General features: G+C 65.3%; 1 protein-coding gene across 3 annotated transcripts in view; it reads right to left on the minus strand.

Moving 5' to 3' along the window:
* Window positions 1-3,997: 3,997 nt before the first annotated feature.
* The window catches only part of SHANK3 (SH3 and multiple ankyrin repeat domains 3), a 47,294-nt gene continuing 32,633 nt past the window's right edge, over window positions 3,998-18,658 (minus strand). Inside the window, exons 21-23 of one of the 3 annotated variants that reach the window (XM_053661667.1) lie at window positions 13,346-15,605; window positions 7,418-7,445; window positions 6,311-6,416 (exon numbers count right to left, since the gene is read on the minus strand). In XM_053661667.1, the coding sequence (XP_053517642.1) occupies window positions 6,396-6,416; window positions 7,418-7,445; window positions 13,346-15,605 (2,309 nt within the window). In that variant the 3' untranslated portion in view covers window positions 6,311-6,395. The other 2 variants (XM_053661665.1, XM_053661666.1) reach the window with 2 other exon arrangements.

Raw genomic sequence — 18,658 nt, forward strand, 5'->3', positions numbered from 1 at the left:
GAGCCGTATGGACTCTCCCCAGCTGAGGGCTGCGAAGTCACCTTCCAGAGTCCCCCCAGGTGTCACAGGGCTCCTGCTTTCTGCCGGTGTGCGCTCGGGGCTCCTCTCTGCACCTGCAGTGGTCAGGAGTCTCCATCGCCTGTCCCTGAACATCACGACGTGTCCTTCCTGCTGACTGTCAGGAGACACCGAGAACAACAAGCGTCCCCCTCCGATTCCGGGGCGTCAGACGGCGTCGCCTGCCCCACAGGAGTCAAGTCCGGCCGCAGGTCGGAGCGTCACGGGCCCCTCGCCCGTCCCGGGGTCGGGAGCTCCTGTCCTGCACAGAAGGCTTCCATTCAGGCTGTGAGACGGCCCTCGGCCTCTGTCGGAGCCCCTTCTCTAACTGGACGTCGCACGTTCTCCTCGCAGGTCACTCGGGGTCACACTCCTTCCTCTGAACGCCCCGTGGGTCTCGTGTGTCTTCCCTGAGTGCCAGCCTGCGACCGTCTCCTGTCCCTGAATGTGAGCCTCTTCCCTTCCCTCTCAGGGCCAAAGGCCCACCCCGAGGGGCACACCTCTCCCTGAGAACCGAGAGGTCGCTCGTGGGTCCCGTCTCACCTTCGTGGGGGCTCTGAGAGCTCACCTGCGATACTGGCCTGACAGAGGTCACCCCTGCCTGCCCACTGCTGCCGGGAAGTCCCCCTTCCCCAGGGGGCAAGGCTTCCTCCCGCGTGTTTGAGCTGCCACCTGCTGTCCCTGAGCCCCGCACAGCCTCCCGGACCTACATCTGAGGCTCTCATGTCACCTCCCCGACTGAACCTTTTCGCTCCCCTTCCTGGCTGTTGGGTGGTCTTGTTTCCCTCCCTGAGGGTCGAGAAAGCTCGTTGCCCCCGCTGGAGTGGAGGGGGGTCTACTGCACCCTTCCGGAGGGTCCCAACCCAGGGTGTCCTCTACCTGGTGTCAGGGGGACTCATCCCTGACGGTCACCCCTTCTTCCGAGGGATCAGGGGTCGCATCTCCCTTCTTGGAGCAGCCCAAGGTCCGGCTTCCCCACCGCAGTGCCCGCCACCCCCACTCTCCTGGCTGAGGGTTCGGACATCTCGCCGCTCCAAGGGTCGTCCAGAGGCCCCACCTCGCACACCTCACTGTGAGGGGCTGCCACGCTGTTTCCTCTCCGGGAGCATCGCCCTGCGGGCCAGAAGGAATAGTCTCTCCCACGCGGGGCCAGGACATCTCATCTCCATTTCCCAGAGGGTGACGGGGCCTCACCCCACAGCCTGTGCGGCAGGATAAGCCACCGACACCACTCGGGTCTGGACCTGCACCCTCTCCTTTCCTTCCCACCTGACTTTTGTTCCCTGGGTGAACACAGTCAGGTCTCAACCATTTGTGTCCCGAGATTTCCTTTTTATCTCTGCTACCCGCATGTCAGGAGGTCCCTCTCTTGCACCTGACCGTGAAGAGGGTCCGACTCCCTCCCTCAGCTCAGGGCCTAAGGCCCTTTAACCGCAGGTAGGGTTTCCCACTTCCCAGACCTGCAGGTCACCTGGGTGTGTCTCTTCCGGGGGAGTTTCAGGGGGCCTCTGCCCCCCACACAAGGCCTGAGGTGGTCTTGTCTCACCCTCCCTCCCTTCCTCCCCCTCTATGTCGGGCGATCTCCCCTCCTCTTTTGGAAGGTCAGGACACCCTGTGCTCACCATCCTGAGTGTGAATAGCTTGTAGCTCACCTGTGAGTGTTAGCAGGCCTCACCTGTTTTAAATGTGTCAGATTGTAACAGATAAGTGAACCGACTAAGGCCTTGGGAATAGAGTTAAGGAAAGGCCACCGGAGGTCGTGACGTGGCAGGAAAGCGTGGCTGTAGACAGAAAGGGCGGCAGTGCAGGTGTTTTCCTAGGACTTTGGTGGGTGTAGGATGGATATGGCAAGGAGAATCTTTTACCAGCATGAGGTGACCATTTACTTCAAAGGTAAACATGTACGATTTTCTGCAAATCACAACTTTGCGCGTTACTCTGACAGTGGACCAGAACGGTGGGTATCGAGTTTGAGACCAGGCGCTGAGGGCCACCAGCAGTGGGGCAGATGGCCCGGCGCCTGCACCCCAGAAAACAACCGTTGGACTGTGCAGAGCAGCACCCACTTCCGGCTGTATGAGGGGCCCCAGGCGTCCCACCGACCCCTGGACCCCAGGAAAGCGTGGAGAGACGGACGTGCGGCCCACCCAGGTTGAGTCTGGTCTGTCATCGGCCCAAATGGAAACAGCAACCCTCTCAGTGAAGAGCGCCTTCTCCATGCTGTCCCCATGCAAGTGAGCAGGACAGCACGGACTCTGGGACACAGCATGGGGCCCCCGTGGCTGCTGGGGGCTCGCTCGGGCCCGCGTGGCGCTCCCAGCCCTGGCCCCTCCCCCCCGTCTGTGTTCCCACACCCTTCCCACCAGACACAGCCCCGGCCCTTCCCCTGCCCCTGCTCACCCTGAACCCCCACTCCCACTGACCCCCCTCACCCTGCCCTCTAGCCCCTTCTGGTCCCTTCTGCTCCCAACTCCCCTCTCCCAGTCCCGCTCCCCCACCCCGTTCTCCAGCTCGGCCTCTGCTGAGCAGACACCTTCTCTGTCCACTCGGCCTTGCATCCAGGCCCACCGGAGTGGGCCACAGGGCCAAGGGGGTGGCTGGAACTGAGGGAGGAGCTTCCAGGTTCCAGAGAGAGTGTTGGGGAGTTGCTGAGGGCCCCTGAGAAGGTAGAACTGGAACATTCTGAGGTCAGGGGGAGACCAGAAGGGGCAGGGAGTCCCCACCTGGAGTGAGGAAGATTCGGTTTGAAGGCACTGGGGCTTCAGCTCCTCTCATACGTGACCCCTGGGTGCACACCTCAAGGGTCCTACTGTCTTCTGAGGCATGGAGGTGGCTTCAGACCTCTGAGGACACTCGTCTTCTCCCCGAGGTCCCCAGGGAGCCCGAGGGCCCCGCCATCACTGTGGGGCTGGCTGCTTGCGCCAGCTCTCCCGTTCCTGCACCGCTGAGGCCCGTTCCAGAGGGACCAGGCCCGTCAGGGCCACCGCACTCAGCCCCAGCATGAGTCAGCGTCCCCCCACCCCACACCCAGACCCTCCCAAGGACCCACTCCTGGCTTCCTTCCTGGTCCCTTCCGTATGATGACCACAGCTTCTAACTTGAAAAGGAAACAAAAAACGTGACCGATGGTGGCCTGTCGAAGTCCCACTGCCCTGTGGGCACAGTCCCCACCTGGTCTTCCTTTTCACCCTCCGCCTGGCTCCCCAAAGCACCTCTGCCCGTGCAGCCGCTGGAAAAACTCCAGGAACCCAGGGTCCTCTCTCACAGCCACCGGCTCTTACGCCCCCTGGGTCCTGGAGGCCCCGCCCACAGGCCCCGCCCACTGGGCCAGGACCCGAGGATGTGGCATTCACAGGGCACCACCCCACGTGGCCAGGCTCCACACCCACGGCCCCTCCTGTAACCCTGCCAGGTGACCGCACGTCCCTTCAGGCCCTGGCCTCCCTCTGCCCTGACCCTGCGGTGGCCACCTGTCACTCCACCGGATGCTCCCTCCCTCTCACCTCTGCGCCTCCTCCTGCTGCCAGCCGCCCAACACCCGGCACCACCCTGGACCTGCCAAGGGCAGCTGGCTGCGCAGGGAGACACGAGGCTGGAACACGGGCGGCAGCCATGGGCACAGGGCGACGGGAGCCTAACGCAGGGTCAGAAACTGGACACTGGGTGGGAAGGAGAGAGGGCCGCAGTGACCACTCACTGAGCAGGAAGGGAAGCACCCAGTTTGGGAAGCATAGGCTGGGGTCCAGTCAGACTCAGGAAGACGCAAGAAACCAGCCAGGTGGGCATGGAGGTGGGCGAAGACTGGGGCGCAGGTGCCCCAGTGGCCCGTGCACACGGCTGCACACTCCAGTCGAGGCCGGTGGGTGGTGCTCCGGGCCCCCCAGGGAAGGCACCGTGTGCCCTCCCAGTACCTCCTCAAGCAGGCAGCGGAGGGACGGTGTCATTTCTTATAAATTTATTACATAATATTATAATAATTATTATCAATAATAATAATATAAGAAACATAGATCTCTGTGGGGTGTATCACAACGTCAGGGTCAGGAGGCCTCAGGACCGGAGCAGGGGAACCCCTGGGTGGAACTCCATACAAAAGGAGGGGTGAAGCAGTACTGACCCTGTAAAGTTAAAAACCCAAATTGAACGGAACCAAAAACCCACAGGTGAGTGTGAGGCCGAGTGTGTGTGCGCGGCAGCCTGTTACAGCGACTGCCGAGGAGCGAGCCGGGGCGTCGGTGGCGGGCGCTGGGTGCGACTCTGCCCAGGGGTGGCGCCGGCGGCTGGGGCGGGGTGGGCGGGCACAGACCGGCGTGCCGGGCCCCTGGGCTGTGAAAACTTGTGTTTTCTGTGTTTTTTTTTTAATTTTTATTAAAAAAAGCTAGAAATATAAACAGAAACTTGTGAGTGACGTGGATGGAGCTTAGTCCAGACGCCAAACCCGAGGTTTAAAAACGCCCCAGGGCCCCCACCCCACAGGCCGTTGCTGAGTGTGGGGAGTCACAGTACGGGGGCCGGGGCGCCCTCTGGGGTCTCGCAGTGGCCTGACTCTACAGGGCCTTCCTAGGGTCCCCCCGGCAGCCTGATGGGGGTTGGGCACTGCCTCCCGGGGCCCTAGGGGACTCCCCCAGGGCAGCCTGCTCAGGCCCCATGAGGCTCCGGGAGGGCGGGCAGGACAGGCGGCAGGTCCCGCGGCAGGCGGGCCCCTGGCTTTCTTTGGAAGGGAGGCTGGGCGTGCACGCAGCCCTCACTCGGGAGCGCGCTCCACGCAGGCACACACCGGGCTCCGACACCCTCAGCCACACCGAGTCTCACACACTCGCTTGTGTGCACACACAGGGCGGGGACGGGAGGCTTTGGGAGCTGAGGCTTCTCTTCTGCGTGCAGTTGCCCAGCAGTGTGGGGAGGAGGCGACACCCCGCTCTAGAGGGGACCTGTGAGGGAGATGGTGCGGGGGGGGGGGCCCTGTGGGTGCCAGGGCCCTGCCCCCACCCCACGGGCCATGGCCTCCAGGACCAGCCGGACTTGCTAGTACCCAGCTGGCCCGGCTGCCTGCCGCCCCTCCTCCACGCAGCACCTGAAGGGTCGTGGGGCACGCTATAGCTCAGCGAGGGGAGAAGGCTGAGGCAGGGCCCCAGGGTGGCTACCAAGACCCTGGCCCACCCCAGACCAGCTGGAGCGTCCCCGCCCCACGTGGGGTGGCCGTGGCAGTGAGGGGCTGAGATGGAAGACTGGGCAGCCACAGGGGAACCAGCGGGGGCTGGGGGAGGGGACGGGGAGCTATTAAGGACAGAGATATTTGTTCCTTTTCTCGTTCCAAATATAGAGTGGATTAAAATATGCAAAACGAGGGGGCTCCTTGGCCCCCAGCGGAGAACCCCAATGTCTCCCCCCTCCCCCTAGTCACCAAGGTGTGTCCTGACCTCGCATGCTGGACCAGGTCCCCACTCTGGGGAGTCATCCCCAGGAGCTGTGTGGGAGGCAGTCAGGCTGGGGGAACCCCACCCTGACCCTCCGGCCCCAGGTTGCGGGCCTGTACCCTTCCTGACAGTGTGCTGGGGTGGGGGTGGGCTCACCCGCCGGCCGGGGAGGGCGCTAAGCAATGTACAGGGCAAGTCTCCGAGCAACAGCAGACGGGACGATTCATGCAACATTCCTGGCCCGGGCGCCGCAGTGGGGGGCAGGCCGAGCCCGCGGCCCGGAGGGGCGGGGCGGAGGTGGGGGAGCCCTGCCCGCAGGGCGCGGCCGGGGCCTGGATGAGGATGGGGCGTCAGCTGCCGTCCAGCTGCCTGAGCGCGCGCTCGATGTTCATGCGGTGGCCCACGCGCGTGACGCCCAGCTCCACGAAGTCGTCCTTGGTGAGGGCCGGCAGGTGCGCGCCCTCGATCTCGTGGTCCTCGAAGCGGTCGCGGTGCTCGCCCAGGTGGATGCTCTCCAGCCAGTCGCCCACATCGAACTTGCTCCAGAGCTGCAGCGGCTTTTGCTGGAAGGGCCGGCGCGGGCCGCTGGCCCCGGGGCCGGGGCCAGGCGTTGGCGAGGGCAGCGGCGAAGGTGAGGGCGAGCGGCTGCGCGCGCTCACGCTGCGCACTACAAAACGCACCTCCTTCGGCTCGTGCGGGATGGAGAGGCTGGACGACTTGAGGATGGTGGGAGGCGTGAGGCCGAAGGGCCGCCCCGCACCCCCCGCGCCCGCCCCCAGCCCCTCCACCCGCTCCAGCGACGCGGGCTTCACTGGGCTCGGGGCGCGCCGCGCCACGGGGTACCGGCCGCCGGGCCGCACCTGGTAGGAGGCCCCGCCGCCCGGGCCCCCAGGGCTGCGCTGCGCTGAGATGGAGCTCAGCTCACCGAGGCTGCTGAAGAGCCTGCGGAGGGAGAGGGGTCAAGGCCAGGTGAGGGGCGTCAGGCGGGGTGGGGGGAGGGCGGGGGCGGGGCCGGTGGCCAGGAGGATGCTCAGGGGGTGCTGGGGCTGGTGAGCAGCCTGAGGGCCAGAGGAAGAGTGGGATCCCATGGCTACTAAACTCCCGCTAGTTTATGGCCCCTGTGTGGAAAAGTGCTCTGCTGGTGTGTTGGGCGGGGCAACCCCCGAGACTGAGTGGAATGATGGGGAATAAAACCAGCAGCCCCTCCGCTCCATTCCCGCTCCGTGGCCAACAGCCCTCCAGAGGAAATGGCCTCTGAAGGTGGAGGCTGACAGCCCCTCCCTGACGGCCAGACACCAGCTCGGGGCACTGCCCATCCCCCGGGCCCTGCAGGGCCAGACTCTGGCAGAACCCTCACCAGGCCCCTCACACAGCTCTGCTCAGGAGACCCAGAGGAACCCGGGCTGGCTTTGGGGGTGCCTGAGCGGCGACAGAGGCTGGCTGTGGCACCGCGAGGGACAAGCGCGCGGCACCCGGCAGGCTGGGTGGACAGCAGCACGTGCAGGCAGGTCTGCGGCAGCGACACGTGGAGCCACTCTGCACAGGGTGGCACAGGACAGCAGCAACAGCACCCACACATGACACACACATGCAGCAGCAATGGTGGGAGTGGCAGGGGCCTGCTCATGACAGGGACACAGCACACGTGTGCGGGCATGCACAGGTGCACACACACACACACACACACACACCCATGGATGGCGCCCCGCTCCCCAGCATCAGCTGGCAGGACACTCCAGCCCCTCACCAGCGTGGCTATGGTGAGAGGCCTGCCAGGGGCTCCTCCAGACAAAGCCCCGCTCACACCCCCCCACCCCCTGGGCAGGGCCAGGGGAGCCCCAGGAGGTGCAGTGGCACCGGGGCCCCGTGGAGCCGAGCAGAGTGGAGAGCCGGTGGCCGGGCGCAGGGGCGGACAGAGGCATGGGATGAGCATGCTCACTTACACAGCCGGCGCTCAGGACCGCCGCGCAGCTAGACAGAGCAGCCACATGCAGATGGGCGGGAGAGAGCAGTGAGAGAGAGTGTTAGCGGCACGGCCACAGCCACGGCCACAGTGAGGGCGGCCAGGGGCGGGGACCCCTGGCCGGGCACCCCGACAGGGAGGGACTCGGGTGCAGTGGGCCCTGATGTGATGGGAGGGGGCAAGTCTGCAGTTTCCAGGGGCAGGGTGAGGCCAGACTGGGGCAGATCGGAGCGGCCCCTGGTTTGTCTGAGCAACCTGCTGTCCAGCTTGTGAGATGCAGACACCCGCCCACAGGCTGCACTTGAGACACCATGCGTGCGGCAGGTGCTCGGCAGGCACCCGGCTCCTGGTGACACTCAGTGTGCTCTTCTGCTTTCTGCTGGCCTCTCTCCAGCTCCCACCCTGCCTGCTTCTCCCTGCCCCCAGTGGGGCTCTGGGGCCCCCTTCTGTCCCTGTGCTTTCCACTGGTACCCACCTCACGCTGCACAGGGGGCCCTCAGCATCCTTCCTCCCTGAAAAGCGGGTTTTGTCTTTTCACCTCCCACCTGTGAAGGGCACCTCTCCCTGGACACCTGGCTCAGTCCTTCCCATGGGACCTGCTTCCCTCGCCCTCCACTGTCTCCCTCCCCCAGCCACTGTCCCCGCGGTCTCCTCCCAACTGCTCAGGCCCCAAGCACAGCCTCTTCAAGGGACCAGACCCTGATGCAGAGGAGCTCCGGGGACATTTGGGGTGGCCCAGGGAACAGACACCAACCAGAAGCAGCCCTGCCAGGGTGTGGTGGGTACCCAGAGGTACCCGGCGGTAGTGGCAGCAGAGGAGGGGGCAGTGCTGTGATGATGCTCAGAGCATGTTCTGTGGGCTCTGCCCAACCCCCCCAGAGCAGCCTGGCCTGAATGTGGTCCCCTTGCCTGGCTCCGCCCAGAAAACTGAGTTTCAGGGGAGCCATTTGAAGTACACCTGGAGTCTGAGGTGTGACAGAAGCATCCTGGCGAGTTGGCAGGACCACAGCCAACCCACAGAGACAGAGAGAACAGGGTGGGCACTGGGCCCCAAGCGGGTGGTCTCAGCTTGCGTCTGGTGCCAGTGTGGACTGCAGGAGGCCTGTCTGGATGGCACCGGGGCCCTCCTGCCTGACGGCGGCCAGAGAGGGGTCTGGGGTGAGGATGGGCCGGCTCTGAGCCTCTGAGGAGACCGTCTCGGAGAGGTGCTGGATGCAGGGAGGTGGGCACCAGGCAGGGACCGGTGCTGGTGGCAGGAGGTACTAGCAGTGAGGGACAGAGGGGCCGTGTTCCACCAGGCTGGAGGGGAGGGAGGCCACCCAAAGCGTGTTGGAGAAGGCAGGAGCCAGGAGGGGCCCAGGGAGTGGCCGCAGGCACCAAGACCCAGGTGTCTGCTCCTCCTTCCCTTCCTTTTGGGGACATGGCATTGTCCCCATGGCAGGTTGCCAGCCATGCCTGCCCAGCAGTGCTGCCCATCACCCCTCTCAGCTGTGTCACTGTCCCCTAGTTAGGCTGCAGCCATGTATGGCCTCGTTCCGCTGTCCTGCCGTCGCCAGGCTGCCGGGAGGAACCCCCTGCGGGCGTTCCTGCCCACGGTCTCCTCTGCCTTCCTCCCTAGCTGCCCCCTCAGCTGGGCCTCCCCTGGCCCCGGTTTGCTACGGCTGATGTACTCAGAATGCCACGAGGTAGCCCGGCCAGTCCCCCCCGCACTTCACTGGGCCTCCCGGCACACTCCCCAGCCCCCGCCCCCCGACCTCCCTGTCCCGGGACCTGGGGGCCGCCATCCAGCTGGCAGCTGATGGGCCGCCAGCTCCCAGCAGCCCAGGGCTTTAAAGGCCCACCCAGGACCTTCCCCTCACTGCCTCACTGTTCTGCTGAACCCACACTCCCGTGCCTGCCCCTCGGCCAAGAACACAGATGCACTGGAAAAGTGCCATCAAACAAAAACGGCATGGCACAGAACCACCAGGTCTGACCGCTTGTCGGCCTGTCAGTACCAACAGGCCAGAAGAAGTTCGAACTCGGAGCCGGCCTCGGGCTTCAGCGGAGCTGAAGCCAGACAGGTGGAGGCTTGAGGCCTCTGCCAGCCGGGGGCCCTGTTTTGGGCAACCACCCGGAACAGGAGCACCGACCAGACACAAGCTCCGTGTGCCCTGGTCACCGCACCACACCTGAGGGCTGCCCCCTGGACTTGCCGTCAGCGTCCCTGCATCCCTCCTCTGCAGCCCTCCTGCCGCCCCAGGGGCACACCTGCTCGAGTCCCTGAGCTTGTGCAACCTACAAGGACAGCCCGGCCCCAGTGCCCCCCCCCCCCCCCCCGCAGCTGAAACACGGCGACGTCCTGGCTTCTGAAGAGCAGGGCCTCGGCAGCCGCGGTCAGACGGGACTTTTCCAGACCCGGTCGGATGCGCGAGCAGGACGGGGCCCAGCGCCACAGAGACATCGGTGAGATGTGAACGAGGGGCCCACTGACAAAGCCGACGTGGGGGGTGGGCCGCACACGGCACACTGGCATGAGGGGCTGCAGGAAAGAACCCTTTAACTCTTGTTTCCAAAGCTCTGTCCCAAAGAGCTTCTCCCTATAAACCTCCACGGGGGTCACGCAGTGGTGACGCTGAGCCACAGCAGAGCTGAGCGCTGCCACGGGCTCGGAGAGGCCACACAGGCCCCACCATTTGTGGGATCGGATGAGACCACAGGCTGGGAGACAAACGGAGTCAGAGCAGATGGGGGCCTTGGACGCAGCATGGGGCTCAGGGCAGATGGGCACTCAGTGCCCCGGGCCAAACCACAAGCTGGAAGCACACAGCTGGGGGGTCCACGTCCCGGGGTCAACAACCTCCAAGGCCACAGGCCCTGGACCTTCCAGAGGCAGCACCAGGCAGGGCAGAGAACGCCCCAAGCAGCAGAGCCGATCGTTCCCCCAGGTCACCGAGCTTCAAGTCCAAGACACACAGAGCAGCTCAGCTCGCCCGGAAAAGAGCGCAGGCCACTGAGCGTCTCGTGGCTGCAGGACATCAGACCTCGGACCGAGCTGTCAGTGGGGAGGAGGGAAAAGGGGGGCGCGTCCGGCAGGCAAGGAGAGAGGTGGGCCTGGAACCGACCCGTGGGGCACTGGGGACAGAGACGCCCCAGGTGGCTATGGCCATGGCCCTGCGGCCTCTGCCAGGAACAGTCCTGTGAAGACAGCAGCCTCCCCTGAACTTCGGAACCTCCTGCACTTTGGATGACTCTCTAAAGGGCAGAAGTTCTGTCACTGAGTGAGAAGCGACCGCCAGACTCCTGCCACTACTGGCTGTAGGACAAGAGCAGCCCCCACGGGACCCAGCTGCGGAGAGAGTGACTCAGTATGGCCCCAGCCCCCCGCTCCGAGGGCGCGAAGGGGGCACGATGCAGAGGGCAGAGTGTGAGCTGGGCCGAGGGGAACATGTGAGGAAGGCCAGGCAGAGAGAGGGTTCAGGTGCCTGGCCGATCCGAGGCACTGAGTGGGCTTGTGGGCAGGGGTTTCAAAACACGTATGCACAGGTTACACACTCAGAGAAGGAGCCGCTGAAAGGACACATGCGCTCCTGTGTGGGAGGTAGGGCCTAAACCCTGAGTCCGTCACCAGAAGGGTTTTGGGGACGGAGGCCCCAGATGGTGGACAGAGAGTGGGCAGAGAGCAGGACTTGGGGTCAGACACAGCCGCCCCTGACTGGCGGGAGGGGGTCTCTTCGGAACGTCAGCTTTGTCACCTGGAAGTGGCAGGAGGGCTGTGAGGATGACCTGAGATGGTGCAACCACCTCTCGGGCCGTGTCCAGCCCTCGTTCCCCACAAGGACTCTAAGAGTTACCTCGGCTGAGAGCTGGGTGCCGACGACCTCGCAAGGGCCCGCCACGCCGCAGCCCTGGGCTCCGCGCTTCCAGCTGCTGCCGCCCGCCACCCAGCTTCCCAGCAGAGGGACTGGCGTCCGCAGAGTTTAAAGGGCTTGTCCAAGACAACAGGGCTGGTCCAGGCCCCCTGACCCCACCCCCCACGCCAGCTAGTGACGTGAGCCACACCTGCACCTCTGGGAACAGCACCTGTGGATGCCCTGCGCCCCCCCCCCCGGGGCCTGTTCACTAGCTGGGAGGACCCTGCGCCCAGGCTCCCAAGACAGCACACAAGACAGCAGACTCAGGCCTGCCTGATGACAGCCATGTGTCCCTGACCCCAGGGCCCGGCTCAGCAGGGGGCCACGTGAAGCCAGTCAGAGGTTGGGATTCTTCAGGAGCTACTAAGTCCAGGACGCTCACTTTCCAGCGGGCGTGGGACAGACAGAATGGGAAGACCAGGTCCTCCCAGCCCCACGTGCAAGAAAGAAGCAAGCAAGCACAGCCCAGACCCAGGGGACAGAAGCCCCTGACCCTGACAGACGGCGAGTTCGGAGGGTGGGGGGGGCATGTTGGGAGAGGCCAGCTGACTGACCCTGTCCTGCCCCATGACGGTCCCCAAGGTCCCAGAGGAGCTGGCACTGCGAAGGACAAGATCTGGGCTCAAGGACTAGGAAATGGGAGCCACGTGTCTGTCCTGTGGGGTCTGAGCTGAGCCACCTCCCTAGACCTCAAATCAGTCCAGGCGGCACGTGGGTCTGGCCTCGCCCTTCTGTCTGTTCAGCAAATGTTTGCTAAGGGTCTGCATGGCACCAAGCACTGTGCTGCCCACTTGAAGTGGCTTTAATTTTCACCAGAACAAGGAGAGGAGAAGCAGAGAAGATGGGGCTGCGGGGGAGGCTGGTCAGTGAAGCCCGCCCCCCAGAATCTGGGCCTGCAGAGGCTGAGGAGCCGGCTGCTCCTCCCAGCCCGGCACCGGCCACGCTCACTGCGCCCACACGAAGGACACGGTCGACACTGTGCTGCTGGGAAGGGCCTTTCACATCCCACTGGGCGTTGGAAGAGGGAGAGAGGGGCGAGGGTCCCCCACTCCTGGACCACCACCGGGTCCCAGCCCCCACTTATCTTTCGAACCCTGAACTGGAAGAAGGCAGATGAGACAAAGACCCAGCCCCTCCCTGCTTCAGAACGCTGCCTTCCAGGTGGGCGTGAAGGAACCCAAAGACGGAGGAGGGCATAAGGGGCACAGAACGGCACCCCCGGGGCAGGGGGGGCTCTGCCTTGGGGACGGAGCCTTGGGAATGGGCTCCCCGGGCAGGAGCAGCCCCTGCCCCCATTTCCAGGGCAGTGTGGCCCTTCCAGTCCCCGCCTTGAGCAGGAGGTGGGAGGGCAGCACCAACGGAGGCTGGGGGAGGCGTGGAGAAGGCACGAGGGCGGATGAAGGGCACAGACAGACGGAGCGGCTTCCGCCTAAGGATGGCTTCTTAGTGCACCTTCAAGGCCACACGCGGGAGTCTGAGTCGAAGGGACTCAGGTGGTGCTGAGACAGAAACGCCTCTGGGGCAGAAAACAGAGTCGGCGGGGCCCCCGAAGGCAAAGAACAGGAGGCGAGAGGCAGCTACAGGAAGGTGGCGCCGGCCACAGGGCAGCCACCTGCACGCCAGAGAATGGGGGAGCCCAGGGCCCCCGGGAAGCCAAACAGCCGGGCAGGGACTCCAGAGCGGATGACTACAACGGGAGAGGCAGCGAGACAGCAGCAGGACCCCCCAGGTCGGGGCCCCCAGGAGGGCTGTGGAGGGGCTCTCACCCACCCTGGGCCTCTAGTGGGCACCCGGCTCCCATGCTCAGCACCAACAGGGTGGAGACAGCAGCAGCCTGATGCCGCAGGTCCCTGAGAGAGCCTGCGGTCTCGGACAGACAGAGCAGGGCCGGATGAAGGGCAGAGAGGCAGAGGGGAGGCAGGAAGGGGGTGGGACGGAGGGAACCGTGATGGACAAGAGGAAGATGGGGAGGCCCGTGGACATGGGACAGGACCCTCCCCAACTGCCCTGCTCACCGAGCTGCCGCGATGGGCGACTTCTTGGAAGGGTCCAGCAGGCCGCCCAGGCCGCCCAGGCCGCCGACCGGCTCCTCCCCCAGGGAGCGCGTGTCTTTGTTCAGTTGCTGCAGGCGGGAGCTGAGCTCGCTGATCACAGTCGGTTTGTCGTCTTCAGGCCCGGGGAGCCCCCGGCTCTCCACGGGGTCCCCCCACAGCTTGGACCTTCTCTGGAAGAGGTAGCGAGGGCGAGCAGGCCCAGCGGCAGAGGCCAGCCCGGCGGAGGCGGCGTGGTGCTGCTGGGCCATGAGCTCACTGTCCGAGGACTGCTTCAGCAGAGGGTCCCTGAAGGTCACCGGCCCCTTCCCCAGCGGGGACTTGAGCTTGGGCTTGGGAGGCACTGGTGGCTTCTCGAGTAGAAAAGTGTGTCCGTCAGCGAAGGAGGTGTGGGTGTCGGTGAGCTCCCCACTCTCGGAGCTCAAGGTGGACATGCTGGACACTGTGGAGATGGTGCTTGTGGTCTCCAGGTGGGGGTCGCTGGAGCTGCGCGTGTCTGCCTCCTCCACCCCTGAGTCGGCGGCGGACTCGGGGGCTGGGGGCAGCTCACTGCTGGGCTTCCCTGAGGCCGGGCCTGGCACCGTGGTGGGTGAGGGACCTGGGCCGGGCAGTGGGGTGGCCAGAAGAAGCCCGTTGGCAAACTCTTCAGGGGGTGGCACCAGACCGATGCGAGCCAGCTCCTCTCGGGTCTCCTCGTCGCTGGAGGACAACTGGGCGGGCGGCAGGTTCACAGCGAAGATCAGCTCCGGCTCCTCCTCGGAGCTCCCCTGGCCCTGCCCCGGGTCTTTCGGGGTGCTGCCAGGGGGCTGGGCCCGGGGGCTGGGCAGGGGCTCAGCCACCACCGCTGACTGTGTGGGCACAGGAGCCAGCTCCGGGGTGCCCGGGCGCTCCTCTGCAGCCCCCAACCTGCTGGGCTCCTGCCCATTGCTGGTGGCGTGGACAACAATGAGGCCCGCTGGCCGCTGCTGGGACGTGTCCAGGACACTGAGGATCATGGACTTCTTGTCCTCAGGAGACTTCCGCTCTTCCCGGGGGGCTTTCTCTGGCTCCCTGCGCACCGGCACAGGGGCCCAGGCGGGGCTCCTTGGGGAGAAGGCTGGGGAGGCCAGGGCTCCGCGCTCAGTATCACGCGCTTGAACGTCCACAAACAAGGGCCCTGCACGGTCGGCGTCTGGGCTGTGCACAGGCGTTGGGGACCGGGAAGGCGTCTGGGAAGCCAGGGCCCGCTCCCGGGCGGCCAGGGCAAGAGCCAGGGGTGAGCTGGGGTCCAGGGGTTTGCCGGTGAGTGGGTGGATGAAGGTGGAGCCGGAAGGCCCCAGGCTCGGGCCGCTGACCAATGGCTTCAGAGCAGAGACAGGGGAGGGCAGCAGCAGGTCACGGCCGGTGGAGGCTCCAGCTCCCAGAACCCGCTCATCGATGGAGCGGGAGGGCTGCAGGGAGGGCAGGTCCGTGCTGGGAGGGCTCCCCTCGATGGCTCCCACGGACAGGAACACCGTAGAGCGGCGCCGCTCTTCCAGCCGCCGGTCCTTGGCCGGGGCCGGGCCCCCGAATGCAAGCCCGGGACCGTCCCCAGGGCTGTAGTCCAGGCCACTCTGCCGAGGCCCGCGGTGCGTTGGCGAGGGCTCTCGGGCAAAGCTGCCGACTACCGGGCCGGGGCTGCCCACGGCCAGGGCGGCCCGCTCCTGCGCGTCCTCTACCTGCAGCTGCTTCACCAGGGGGCTCTTGCGGCGCTGAGGCTTGGATGGCGCAAAGAGGCTGGAGCTGAAGGCGCCCAGGTTGGCGTAGGGGCTATCCGGGCCTGGCGGCCTCGGGCGGCGCTTGGGGCGCTCAGGTGGGGTGGCCGCTGGTGGAGGCCGGGAGGTGTCACCGGCGTCTGGCGCCGAGTCCTGAAGGATAATCATGGAGCGCGCACGCTTCTGCCGCTCGGGATAGGGAAGCGGCCCCAGGGGCGCGCCGGACTCGTAAAGGCCAGCGCCCCCTGCGCCCAGGCGCGCCTCCAGGCCGGGTTTAAAGCTGGAGCGCACCGTGTCGTAGGCCCGGCCCGGCGGGGGAGGCGGCGAGAAGGCGGGGGGTGGCCCCGAGTCGAAGTAATAGGGCGCGGGCGGGGGCGGCGGCGCGGTCTGCGGCGGCGGCGGAATGCCGCGGCCCTCGCGCACCGTGTCCTGCATCGACGTGCTGCGCGGGAAGCGCCCTTCCAGCAGGGACGCCAGCTTTTCATCCTCCCCTGCGGACAGAGGGCCCCAGTGAGACTGGCCGAGGCGCCGGGAGCCGGCGTCTTCAAGGAGGGCCCTCTGGACCCTAGCGCCCACCCTCCGCAGAGGTCCCCAGCCCCAGCTCCACCACAGAGCTGTGGGGCCCCAAAGCTGCAAGGTGAGTGGGGAGTGCCGGCCCGACCAGGAGGATGGGATCAGGCGGGTGTGGGGTCTGGGGTTGGAGAGCAGAAGGGACTTGGGGAGCCCAGAGCAGGGGACCTGAGCAAGGCCCAGAATCTGTACCCCAAGACCATTGTTGGCTCAGGGGTGTTCTTGAGGGGGACCCCACCAGCAGAGGCCCTGAGGAAGGACCCAAACTCTGACCACAAATTGGGGCCAAGACCTACCAAAGCCTGGACATGGAGATGGCCCAAAGATGACGTCCCAGGAGAAGAAGGGCAGCCCCCAAGTCAGGGGGGGCACAGGTGCAGGGCTTCCCACCCGAGACAGCGCATCTCAGACACCAGCCATGGAACAAGCAGGTCTCACGGGGAGGCCCAGTGAGGTCCACCAGAGGCAGGTGGGCGGGACGTGGTCAGAAATGAGAGGGTCACTCCCGGAGCAGGACTGGTGCCAGCAGGGTGCTGGCCAGCGGAGCCTGGCCTCTGGTGGGCAGAGGGCTGAAACCCTGGGGAGGGTGCTCTGTGCATGTCCAGTCCAGAGCCCTGGGGGCATCCTGGACTGAGAGAGGCTGCCAGGCACTGCTGCCACCCTAGTGCCTAACATTCAGGAAGGCTGGCGCGAGTCACCACAGAGCAGGCGGGAGGGTGACAAGGGAACTTCAGGTTGACCACCCGACACGTTTCAGTTCTACTCCCTGCTGGCCACAGGGCCCCAGGATGAGCCCCCAGCCCCGCAGAGCCTCAGCTGCTCCTGGGCACCACGGAGTCAGCTAAGACAGCCCCCACTTGGCCTGCCTCAGACGGCAGCGGTTCTGAACTCAAGCAGGGTGGACATGCTCAGGCCCTCATCCCGGCTGCCCACCCAGGACCTGGCAGGACCTCCCAGGGGACACATCGTGGGTGCCTGCCCAGCCCAAGCAGAGTGGATGCACGGCTCCTCTGAGCAGACACACACAGGGCTCTGGGGGGGGGGGGGTGCCTTGGGGACCTACACGAGGCCTCCGTCTGGGCTCAGGGAGGTTTTTGGAAACTCATCCCGAGGCAGCCTGCCTGCCCCCACCCCACCCCATCGGCCAGCACAGTGCTCTCGCCGGGCCGCCTACGCCTGGTTTGCATCTCGTCCTGCATAACAGCTCCCATCCGAGCAGAGCCGGGATGGGTTCCTTTGTGGCGAGGCTTTACTGCCTGACGCGCCTCGTTCTCTCGGCACTGGTCTCCCTCATCTCAGGGGGACCAGCCGCCCCCCCCCCCCGTGAGGGCTGGAGCCACCTAAAACCCGAAGCACGGGGCTCAGCACCTAGAAGCAGTGCCGGCGGGCGGCCGCGGCTGCCGTCAGCATCATTTTTAGGTCTGCCTGCCACCCCCACTGCTGGACATGGGAAGGCAGTGTGCAGGCACCCACGGGCCCGTGCACGAGACAGCCACTCGGGAAAAGCCGCTGCTCCTGGGGTCTGGTGGGCCCCGCTCTAACTTCCGGCGAACGCAAGTCACTTGCCTCAGGATGAAAGGGGGTCTGTTCTGGTGCTGTCTGGGGTGGGCAGGGACCTCTGCCCAAACAGGTACGGCGAGCATTCCCCAGCATCTCAGGCGGCCCCAAGACCCTAAGATGCTGGCTGGACCAATGCCACTGACACCAGCAGTGGCCCTTGCACTTGGTCCTCAGCCGTGACTGCAGCCCACTAGGGAGCCTCAGGGTGGCCTTGCAGGTACGGAGGTCCTCGTGGTCCCCACGTATATGGGTCAGCACCTTGAGGTTTCAAGGCCTAAGTTATGTGCCCAGGACCACATTCCCAAAACAAGTGGCAAGCAGCCCAGAGTCATAGCTCCCATAGCGGCTGTGGCGTTCCCACCAGGACTCAAGCCCCCGCGGGCAGGTTCTTAGCTCTAACCCCTCCCGCCTTGAAACTGGGTACGGCCGGGGGATAGGCCTTCCGGCCGACTGGGGGCAGACCCAAGTGAGAGGGACATGGAGACAGATGTCCCCAAATGAAGCAGAAGGGGGCTAGAGCTGGTCTCCAGGACCCCAAAGCAATGAAGAGCCCATAGAGGGTCAGCTGCAGGGACAAGGGGTGGCATCTGCTCTGCAGAAGGCCCCATCTGACCAGAGGCGGGACCTGGGGCAGGAGGTCAGGAGGACACCACCGCTGTGGTCCAAGAGCAAGACCCTGAGGCCTGCCTAGGTGGGGCTGCAAGGACGGTGAGGAGTCAGGCGCAAGGCGTTTGAGACGGCAGTCTACCCCTAATTTGTCAGGGGGAGCAGAGAGTAAGGAGGAAACCATGGAGGACGCCCAGGGCTCTGGCCAGGAGGGGAGCAGTGCCTCTGAGCATCAAAGTGGCTGCAGTCTCACCTACCCTCTTCCCCACCCTCCCCCTACAGAAATGACCTATAGCTGTCCCTGAAGAACCATGCCACAAAGGAGGGATGGCCCTTATCAGCAACTCACCACACGATCTCCCAGAAACACCTACTCATCCTGCATGTCTGAGCTCAGACACCCCCCACCAGCCTTCCAGGACACCCAGGTACAGTTGGGGCCTCCTAGACATATATACTGCATGTCTCCCTCACACTCACCAGGTCACTGCCAGGCTGAGCTGTCTGCACTTATGTCACTTCCCCCACCTGAGCCCCCACACCTGACCCAGGGTCAGCCCAGAGTGCACACCAATCGCCAGAGATCCTAGGGTGAGTGAGGAACTAGAGTTTGGGCAGCTGGTGGGCCAGACAGGTGAAGAGAAGGCACGTGAGACCGCCGTGTGACCTTGGGCAAGCCACCGGACCTCTCTGCCTCAGTTTCCGTGTCTGTGACTCAGATGAACTAGTGGTGTGGCCGCCACAGTGTTACCCTGGGTGCTGTTGGAAGCAGCGAGTGTGGAACAGCGTTGGGGCGCCCGGTGGGCGT

The sequence above is a fragment of the Artibeus jamaicensis genome, unplaced genomic scaffold (genome assembly GCF_021234435.1).
Source record: "Artibeus jamaicensis isolate MK-2021 breed Jamaican fruit bat unplaced genomic scaffold, CSHL_Jam_final contig_233, whole genome shotgun sequence".
Lineage (NCBI taxonomy): Eukaryota > Metazoa > Chordata > Mammalia > Chiroptera > Phyllostomidae > Artibeus > Artibeus jamaicensis.